Source organism: Symphodus melops (assembly GCF_947650265.1).
Source record: "Symphodus melops genome assembly, chromosome: 6".
In the NCBI taxonomy this organism is placed as follows: domain Eukaryota; kingdom Metazoa; phylum Chordata; class Actinopteri; order Labriformes; family Labridae; genus Symphodus; species Symphodus melops.
Genome location: NC_136696.1, coordinates 18,358,606 through 18,369,188, shown reverse-complemented (window position 1 = coordinate 18,369,188; position 10,583 = coordinate 18,358,606). Strand labels below are relative to the sequence as shown.

The following is a 10,583-nucleotide window of genomic DNA, read 5'->3' as shown; positions in this document are numbered from 1 at the left end:
AAATCAGTATTTGCACCAGTGTATACTTGAATTTTCATAAAATTCCAATTTACAGACTTCATAGTTGTTCAACAACTCTATATAACCTAAGTCTCCTCTATTTTGTAAACAGTGAGGAATATATTTATATACCTAGTGTTTCTTTTTTCAAACTTTATTACACATAAATGTGGATAATCAGATATAATCTTAAGCAATATGTAAAAGCTGCACTTTTTGCGAGAAGTAAGTAGAATTAGAAATGTCATGTTTATGTCTGCTGACACACCAGACAGACCACTGGCAATAATGCAAAGCACATACAGGAACTGTGCATCCTTCATCAGATCAGCACATGTATGAGTCTGCTTCAGTAGGGAGAATTCCTTCAGATGGACACAGGGCAGATAATGATGCGATCCTCCAGCATCACACTAAGCACCAGGAAAATAAAGTAGAGCAGGAACATGGTGAAACCCAGAGCCTTATTCATACTCCACTTGCAGGATGCAATTGAGATGATGACAAAGAGAAGCATGATGAAGAGAAGCACAATAGCACAGAAGAGTCCATTGCTGCTGACGGCCACTGGAACAAAACCATGAAAGGACGAGAACAGAAGCCATGGGACTGGAAGACTGTTCAAATAAAGCAAAAGAAACGGCAGATTGGACTTCAGAGAATTCTATCAACAAATCCTACTTGAGCCTTTTTTTTTTTTTTTCCAAATGTGACACATAAAAACAATCATGGCTCACCCCACAGTTATGTCAAAGATGTTACTGCCTACAGAGCTGGACACAGCCATGTCCCCCAGGCCTTTACGTGCCACAATCACGCTGGTGATGAGGTCGGGGATGGACGTCCCTGCAGCCAGAATCGTCAGACCCATAATTTCCTCTGAGATGCCGATGGTCTCACCCACCTCAGGGGGAAACAAAGCATAAGAGTTACAGAAACGGAAAACTACTCATAGTTTCAAAATGTCTGATTCAAAATGACACCAACTTCTTCTTCTTTTTCTTTTTTAAGTATTCTCTGGCTCTTGGACATTGAATTTTAGTTTTTAAAACAAACTTTGACTCATTTGTACTCAGCAAGTGTCACTTTTAACAAACCTGGTGGGCCCACCACACCATGAGGTAGGAGAAGACACCAATCCACAGAATCGAGCCCAGGAAAGTGAACGCAAAGAATTTTCTGGATTTCTTTTGGATAAAGAAAATGAGGCAAAAAAAAAAATCAAAGATAACATTCCAGCCTTTAAGAAACCACAGCTAATCATAGAGTGTGAGTATGGGTCTTTACTTGGTTGCGGACATCTGGAACAGTGAGCCACAGAGGGAAGATTATGGGCAGCAGGAGGAGGTAGGTGGCTTGTTTCAGTGGTGTGTCAGGCCAGTTTAAAGACAGAGGCTCCTCTTCTTTCTCCTCCTCCTCTTCACTTTCGTCTTCACTGGACTCATCGCTGTCTTCATCACTGTCATCATCATCATCATCACTGTCAGAGTCTTCTGAGCCTCCTGACCCATCCTCACATCCTTCTCCCGACACATCCTCCTAAAGATATCCCAGCGGGCGACGGGAGAAGCAAAGGGGAAAAAGCAGAACAGAAATAACAGGAGAAAAAAACTGAAGTAGAGGCCATCTGCCTCGTGTTGTAGCTCCATCATGGTCTCTTACATAGACAAGTACTAAAGACTGACTTCTGTGCTTATTGATAACCTTCAGCATGGAGAGTACCTTCTTGTCCTCTGGCTGCTCCCTCTTCTCTGTTTCTGCAGCGGGGGCAGCCTCTGACTCTTTTGTCTGCTCTGGTTTCACCCCAGCATCTGCAAAAACAACCTCCAGAATTTTGCACACTACCGTCTTCCGTCAATAAAATGAAAAACATTTACTCTAATCTTTCTTCTGTCACAGATCCATTTTGACTCATTCTTTTCACATGCTGAAGTCATTTATTTTTTAGAGAGAATTAGAGCTTTGCAGTACAGATGATGAGCAGCTTTCAGAGTCTTTATACTGTAAGTAGACTTGAAAGGCTCAATGAAAACTACCTGATTAGTGGATTCCCATCATATCCTTCAATTTACCTTCACTTTTGTCCTGAGTTTTTCTTTCTGCTGTCCGTCTAGCCACATTATTCAGAGTCTCAGCCTTATCCTTAAATTTCCCTATGAACAATCAAACAAGCAAAAAATAATCTTAGAACTCTGTGATTAATAACTCAGGCATGTTTTAAATGTTGCATTAACTTCACACTTTCACAGTCAGAAGGCAAATGAGAAGTGACTTCTTTTAATGAGTAAATGTAGAGTAAATCACAGACAATTAAACATCATAATTCTTACTTCTGCACCACAGAGAAAAGACATCAAAACCAAGCAAGAGTTCATCAAAGGAAACTCACAGGAGTCACTGTGCAGATTAAGATCATACTTTTGCTCTAAACTCAAACTCATTTTAGGCTGCAGATGAGTTGGCAATTTTATCTGGGAAGCTTCTTTATCCTTCTTTTTGATCTAATGGCACGCTTTAATCGCACACAGCTCAAGCAAGAAAAATCAATAGCAGAGGTCAATATTGACAACCACGCGATAGAATAAGATAGAGGATAAAAAACTGAAACTTTCACTCTGCTGTTACATTCAGGGTCTTTCAAACTTTCCTTTGCCTCTTATCTTCTCTCGCGAGGTAAGTCAAGGCAACCACAGACACATGTGAATTCTTTGCCATATCTGGATGTCAGCAGTGATCTTAAAAGGCTATGGGTCAAAGAAGGCAACATACAATTTTAAATCACCGTTAAGAAGAAAATAAGCAAACCACAAGCTGGGAACTCTGGGAAATACATCTGGGAGACAATGTACAGGAGAGTACACAAAGTCCAAGGGCCAGTCCATTGTTTAAACAGACAGCCCTGACCTGGAACAGATTACTTTTATCTTATTTTACTATTTGGCCCATTTTGTTATGCGTATAACTAAGTAGACAAGGTTTAATAGTCATCGACAATTTATTGATAATCAGGATTAAAACAATCTTCCTCTTGGTGAAGACCATAGCTAAGTGGGATTTTTTTGTAACACTTCACTGGTGCCCCTTTGTTCAGGGCACTTGGCTGATCCATTGCAGACCAGATTAAGGGCAGATGATTCTCCAAAATAGTGTTGATGTGGTACTTACCCTCTCCCAGAGGGTCTAATGTGTGGATCATGAGCTGGAAGATGGTGTTTCTCATGGTGCTGTTGTGTAAAGAAGCTGAACTTCGACCTCGGTGAAGGGAAGGCTTCAACTGAGGAAACACAGATATAATGATGTTTGTTTTTTTTTGTTTTTTTTAAAGTGCAGCTCATTAGTTCCTTGATTCTTTGATTCATCTCTGTTTTACCTTTAAAAGATTCTTGTCATCTGGAGGAGGGGCATTATCTTCTGTGTTCCCATTTATCTGTGTGCAACAATGTTTTTATTTATTTACAATCAATAACTGTCAGAGAGAGACGTTTCATTTTGCAGGTGCATCCTGTGCATTAATGTTGCACACAATGATTACCCTGGGGCCATGTTAGACTTGCTTATCAGTAAAAAAAAAGAAAATGCTACCTTTATAGAATTATCATGTTGTGGAATAACACTATAGCATGTATGATGGAACATTATCACCAGTTGTAAAAATAAAAGGTTGTACCTTTGAAACCCAGCTGTAGCACATACCCTGAGTGTGCACAAAAACTTCAGCTGCACTTTGCATAAATGAAGCCTTGCAGGGTTAAATACAGTATATGTTGATGCTACAGTTTGTAAAGAGCTGTAGCTCGTGGGGGATTAGTTTGATGTGGCTGATCAGCTTTGGTTCCTCAAAGCATTAGTCACAGTCATTTCAAAGTTTTTCTACAATTTGCCTAAAACCCTGAAAGAAGGTTGGAGTAAAAAATGACATAAATGAGTAATGTGAGAGCCTGTTTGAAGAACAACCCACTCTGCTTTTGATAGTATATCAAAATAAGTCAACCTGAGAAAATAAATAAAAGGCCAACTTTCTCTTTTGAGAATGTGCATCAGATTGTGATAACTGACAGAAGAACTTCTAATCATTAACATCTCATATTTTGTGAAGTAACATAATGGCTGTGTATGTTGTCCTTTAGTTTTTTGCTTTTTATTTAAATTCTGCTTTGGACAAAGATGGCAAACTGGGAACTCTTCAGGGATTGTTCTACATGTGAGAAAGCTCTCAAGCTGCAGTTATAGAAAAGTTTAGATTTTTGCTTACCTTTTCAGATTCCTCCGCAGCTATTATTCTGACAATGTTCTTGTGTTTTTGGAGTTGGGTCTTGAAGGCTCTCTCTATCTGCACGTTAAACTTCATGAAGATCACATAGAGAGAGTAACTGGCCACCAGCATCATGCTCTCCCACCACATTATAACATTATCCAAGAAGAAGATGATGAGTAAGATGAGGTCAAATATGTAGAAGGATACATCTCTGAAAAGTGGCCACCAGGTTAGACGAAGAACCTCTCTTGAAAATAAAGCACACGTTCCAATCACAAACAAAATGTTGAAAACTGCTGAGCCAACAATGGTTCCGATACCCACGTTACTGTGGGCGATGAAGACTCCAATCAAGGAGGTGAAAAGCTCAGGAGCAGAGCCACCAGCAGCCATGAAGGTGGCTCCTGCCACATCATCAGAGATGGCTAACTTGTCTGTGATTACTCCCAGAGCAGGAACAAAGAACTCATCACAAACTATTGCAAGCGACATGAACATGTACATCATCCCAATAATGTGAAGGATCACCCAGCCTCGTCTGCGGTCTTCAACAGAAAAGATATCTTGAGGGTATTCCCCCTTAATGTGAGGAGCTCCACCAGGAGGAGAAGCAGTGATCGTTGTCACAGGAGGAGCTGGAGCTGGTGTTGGGGTCTCCTGTGAAGGATCAGGGGCCACAAAGATGCAATGCACAAATGTTCGTTTTGTGGTTGGGGATATTGGAGATTCAGTGGTGATGGATGCATTCAATTCTGAAGTGGTAACAAAAGTATCCACCACATGCATATCTGGTGTTGTTTGATCTGTGTTCTCCAATCCATATGTTGCAGTAAGAACCTTCTCTCGCCCTACAGTCTCTGCTGTAGTCTCCTCAATCTCCTCTGTTGAACCTTCTCCAAAATCCTCTCCAACCTGAGGCAGGGGGAAAGGTTTGAGGAGTCTGGCACTGGTGGTCATCTGGTAGAGGGTACAGAGAAAGATCCCAGAGAGAAGAAACAAAATCCTGCTCAGCTGCAGGCGCTTCCTTCTTATGATATACATTTCCTCCAAAGCAGTGATGCCACCAGCTACACAGAATTAAGCAGAATGAATGGGCTTTGGTAGAGCAAAAGTCCCCAGCAGACAGTGGATTGACATGATCCAAAGCTTCAGGGTGATTTGTGCTACATCCTCAACTTCTTGGAAAACCCAGCCTATAGCAATGAAAGGAAGCATTAGAGATAACATGATATTTAGACTGTCAGTGGCAAAATAGTTGTGAATTTTTAAACAAATCTGAACTATTCTTTGATCAGCAAATTATGTTTGTACACCCAGTTTAAATAACCCACTAGACCAACACAAGCACGTGCATAACACAAATGCACAGAACAGAAAACTATATAACTACATATTGTAAGGGGGGTTGGGCTAAATCCCCAAATAATCCCCAAAATAAAACAAGAAACAAACGCAACCAAGCATTTTACTCACAGGGATGAACAGCTGGGTATTGTGGCTCAAGCTAAAGTCCAAAGTGTTTCCAATAGCCAAAGGGTTAAGTAGGACACAGGACAAATGTTCACAATGGATCAGCATAATACCTGAAGTCTTCTAAGAGGATTATGTGCATCGTCTTACTCTCACTTTATCATGAGCCTGCCATAGGAATATTTTATGGAAATAAAAGTTGAGCTTTGGTCAATAGCTATAATGTTGCATAACAAAAAACTTGAATGAATAAAAAAACACTTTGGAATATAAATGTTGTTTATGTAACTGGTTGTTAAAATAATTCAGAAATATTTTCTCCACTTGGATATGTCATAGTTCATCCTGTCTAATTGGCCTAGTCTCCTTTCAGTCGTTGGAAAAGATGAAATACTCCTGTCCAAACCTCTGTAATCTTACATGTACATATCCATTGTTGTTTTCTACGCGCGTCACATGACGTTGTTAATGCCCAGAACATGAGACAGATTGTGTATTAGCATAATGTTTTTATTCAACAATCAACAATATGGAACATTTCAAGAATCTATCAGGATGTTTTTTAAATAGCATTAAATATGTTGATGAGAATTATGAAAGGATGCATATGAGTGTATATTTATTTTAAAAAATAGTTACGGTCAAATCATTCCGTTTTTCATATAAATACATATATATATGTGTGTGTATATATATATATACATATATATATATAAAATATGAATTTCATACATTTCAGAGGAAAAACGTGTGTCCATTGGGTCACTTACATGTAAATGTGACATCTAATCACATTCTTTATATCCAACAACTAAGTTTCAAGCTCATTTTTTACAGACTTGTTATGTGGACAAAGTTTAAGTCACTGGGTGAACACAGAGCCTGAGTAAACGTCTAAAGTGGGCTGTCCTTTTTCCTCCAATAGGGTATTTTTTATGCATTTTTTCCCCTAACAGAGACATTAAAGTCATAAAAGCAGTTGTGTGGAAATCAATCAAAAATGTGTTGTTGTATCTGCTTACATATACTCCAAACATTTGAATGCAAGGTATATACATGAAGTCTTTGGGAGTTTGCAGCACTTAAACAGTTCAATGAGGGAGAGGGGTAAAAGCTTACATGTGGCCTCGTAAATACATACTGTGTTTTTCTTTAATTCTGTAACAATTATTTTCGGCATATTTTTCTTTAGATACTTTGACCAGCACTGTCCCATCTAGTATTTCTATTGGCAGTGTAATGCTGTTGAAAGTATACAGAATCCAACACATATTTATTTACTAGCTTGCATAAACCGTAATCGCTACAGTTTATGCTTTGGTATTTGAATTTACATTGTAGGTAATAGTCTATAAAACCACAAGAATATTTGCTAACAATATATGTATATACTGTATATCGATAAACACATTTTCAAAAATAGCCTAAACAATTTCAGAAATGTTAGTATAGACATAATTCAAAAATGTAAGCCCACCCCAAACACATTACAATGGGCAAACTATGAATCTATAATGGAACATAAATCTTATCGCCTGGAAGATCAAGTAGAACAGTAACATGGTCACACCTAACACTTTACTCATCTTCCACTTACAGGATGCAATAGAGATGACAACACAGAGGAGCGGGAGAAGGAGCAGCACCATGACACAGATGAGCCCACGGCTGCTCACAGGCACTGGATCAAAACCACTGAAGGATGAAAGCAGGAGCCATGGAACTGTAAGACTTTCAGAGGTAAAGACAGAAAAATAACAAGGTTAAAAGCAGCGTGTTTTCTGAATTTTCTCTCAATTATGTCACACAAGAGGTCATCAGAACTCACCCCAATGTGATACCAAAGATGTTACGGCCCATGGAGCTGGATACAGCCATGTCCCCCCGGCCTTTACGGGCCACAATCACGCTGGTGATGAGGCCTGGCATGGACATCTCTGTAGCCAGAGGGGTCATAATGTGATCCGGTATGCCCATGGTCTCCCCCACCTACAAGTGCAAACCAGAGCTCAGAAGAAGCTGCGGAATTACTGTCATGTTAAAACGAACTGATAAATAACAACCTTAATTTACATTTAATAAACAATGTTTTTAAGAAGAATTCAAATTATTATAACAAAATGCATCACACTTTTTAAAATACCTAACTCTTTTCTTATCCACATTCACCATGTAACTCCATGAACTCACCTGGTGGGCCCACCACACCATAAAGTAGGAAAACACTGCAATCCACAGAATCGAACCCAGGAAGGTGATCACAACAAGTTTTCTGGATTTCTGTTTGGCAAAGGTATGAAAAGGTAAAAGACAGTGTTGATGCATTAAGAAACCTCAGCTGATCACAAAGATGTGTGCGGGTCTTTACCTGGTTGCGAACATCCGGAATCGTTAGCCACAGAGGGAAGATTATGGGCAGCAGGAGGAGGTAGGCGGCTAGTTTAGGGAGTGTGTCAGGCCAGTTTAAAGACAGAGGACTATCCGTTGTCCTGTTCTCTTCCTTTTTTCCTCCTTTTACAAAATGCTCACGATCACTTCTAATAGAATCACTCCCATCTTTATCATCTTCAGGACCATGAGCATTTTTAGAGCCATCCTGTCCTGTTGACACAAACCCCTAGACATTTTTTTGTATTAATGATACAAGCCAAGGTTAAAAAAAAAAATATGATAAAAAGCTTTTTATATTTTTCTGATGTGGTGACCCTGTAAATGGTTGTATTTAGACGCGTTTGAAAAAAGACAAGGTCTACTGAAGTTGGTAAAAGCACAAATGTGATGAGGGTTGAATTTTGATTTCTGTTTCCTGTTAGTTGTTTAACTGAGAGAGATACAAAATAATGTATGATGCAATTTTATGCAAATAAAAAAAGTGCATTAATGTGTTGAACACATGGGAATTCAAACCAGGTGGCTATATTGCCACATGTATAGATAATACATATTTAAAAGTTAATTTATTCTCATTAAGTGTAAACAAAATCCCCACGATGTTCTGAAAGGATGAATACAGTGTAAAATGCAGCTATTATTTGATTTGTTGAGTCCATGCTTGTCTAATACTTGCAAAATGTTCCCAAATAACTGCTCTTATGGGATTTCACACAACTGAAAAAGAAGCAAAAGCTTCAAAAACTGCAGATTTATTATAATTGTGTTATAACCCATTTGATAGGAGGCGACAACACGTGTCATAGCTGCACTTACCTTTTCCTGTTCCTCAACAGAAACGACCTCCTGCACATCATTAACCATCAAAATGTCCTTGTCATTGTGGTGTATTCTTTTGAAGGCTCTCTCTATCTGCACGTTAAACTTCATGAAGATCACATAGAGAGCGTAACTGGCCACCAGCATCATGCTCTCCCACCACATTATAACATTATCCAAGAAGAAGATGATGAGTAAGATGATGTCAAATATGTAGAAGGATACGTCTCTGAAAAGTGGCCACCAGGTTAGACGAAGAACCTCTCTTGAAAATAAAGCACACGTTCCAATCACAAACAAAATGTTGAAAGCTGCTGACATAACTACGTTACCATGACCCACATTGTTGTGGGTCAGGAAGACTCCTAGGATGGTGGCAAAAAACTTAGGAGCAGAACTGCCTGCAGCCATAAAGGTGGCTCCTGTCACATCATCAGAGATGGCTAACTTGTCTGTGATGACTTGCAGTGCGGGAACAAAGAACTCATCACAAACAACTGTAAGTGACATGAACATGTACGTCACCCCAATAATGTGAAGGATCACCCAGCCTCGTCTGCGGTCTTCAACAGAAAATAAATCTGCTGGGTATTTACTCCTAACAAATGGAACGGCATCAGGTGAAGCAGGAGTGATGGTGTTTGCAGGCTCAGGGGCTACAGAGGTGAAATGAACAACAGTCTGTTTTGGTGTAGATTCAGTGAGGTTGGATGCTAGGTGATCTGAGGTATTCGGTTGATATACCATATGCATCTTTGCCGTTGTTTGACCTGTAGAATCAAATCCATTGTTTGTCCTAAGAGTCTCCTCCCGTGTAATCCCTTCTGTAGTCTCCCAAACCCATTCACCTGAAACCTCTCTAAAATCATCTCCAACCTGAGGCAAGGGAAGCGTCTCATGCACACTTGCACTGATGGCCGGCTGGTAGAAGGTCAAAAGAAACACCACAGAGTAGAACAACAGGACCTGGCTCGACTGTAGGCATTTCCTTTGTTCACACTTCATTTTCCCCTTAAAGAAGACGGCTTGGTATCAGCTGAAAGATGAAAAAGAAAAAGAAAAAAAAAGGTTAATAGTAAGAGCAGTTTCATCTTTCTTTGCTTGCAGACATTAAGGAAACATATCACAACTGAAGGGAGCCTACTTATTATAACATATTGGACCCTATTTAAATGTAATACTCAATTAGGCAGCAGAGGGAGCATCAGTGCATGTCAGTATCCAATTTTATTATTTAGGTAATTCAAAGTAGCCATTTCAAGCATTATATACTTAGAGTCATCCTGTAGTTCGACTCATACCAAACAGCACAGAAGAGGTTTACTACAACTGAGAGCTTGAGAGCTAATGTTATTAAAACATATACACTTCTGGTTGAGATTTAATCACCTAGAAGTCAAGCCTTTTCCAAACATTACTTTAACAATCTCAGCAGCGCACAAGACAAAAACAAACTTCTGCTGACACCAACCTTCGCGGAAATTAGGATCCTCTTTTTTTTTTAGCCTCGTATTTTGAACTGACGTGATCCTACAGTGTAGAATACAGGATTAATAAAAACCGAGTATCCAGTGTATATTGCATCAGGCTGTTGAATGAATGTGTAAAAAATAATATGTGCTTTTTTTAAATAATCCAATTATGTAAA

At 39.3% G+C, this 10,583-nt stretch overlaps 2 protein-coding genes across 5 annotated transcripts; both read right to left on the bottom strand.

The window, feature by feature from the left end:
* On the bottom strand, positions 1 to 5,745 carry LOC306825506 (sodium/potassium/calcium exchanger 1-like). Of its 3 annotated transcripts, none has more exons than XM_079346295.1 (10): positions 5,729 to 5,745; positions 4,253 to 5,448; positions 3,371 to 3,427; positions 3,166 to 3,274; positions 2,073 to 2,153; positions 1,723 to 1,811; positions 1,288 to 1,539; positions 1,098 to 1,187; positions 738 to 904; positions 1 to 617 (listed from the first exon to the last, which is right to left on the bottom strand). In XM_079346295.1, the coding sequence occupies exons 2-10, from the start codon at positions 5,294 to 5,296 to the stop codon at positions 368 to 370; spliced, it is 2,139 nt and encodes a 712-aa protein (XP_079202421.1). In that variant the 5' UTR covers positions 5,297 to 5,448; positions 5,729 to 5,745; the 3' UTR covers positions 1 to 367. The 3 variants fall into 3 exon arrangements, with proteins under 3 accessions (XP_079202421.1, XP_079202422.1, XP_079202423.1); XM_079346296.1 differs by having other exon boundaries at positions 1,288 to 1,536; XM_079346297.1 differs by lacking the exon at positions 2,073 to 2,153.
* Positions 5,746 to 6,617: 872 nt separating this feature from the next.
* Positions 6,618 to 10,576, bottom strand: LOC306825115 (sodium/potassium/calcium exchanger 1-like). Of its 2 annotated transcripts, none has more exons than XM_079345665.1 (6): positions 10,407 to 10,576; positions 8,933 to 9,971; positions 8,094 to 8,342; positions 7,916 to 8,005; positions 7,554 to 7,714; positions 6,618 to 7,456 (listed from the first exon to the last, which is right to left on the bottom strand). In XM_079345665.1, exons 2-6 carry the CDS (start codon positions 9,938 to 9,940, stop codon positions 7,213 to 7,215), a joined length of 1,752 nt encoding a protein of 583 aa, XP_079201791.1. In that variant the 5' UTR covers positions 9,941 to 9,971; positions 10,407 to 10,576; the 3' UTR covers positions 6,618 to 7,212. The 2 variants fall into 2 exon arrangements, with proteins under 2 accessions (XP_079201791.1, XP_079201790.1); XM_079345664.1 differs by having other exon boundaries at positions 10,354 to 10,575.
* Positions 10,577 to 10,583: the final 7 nt, after the last annotated feature.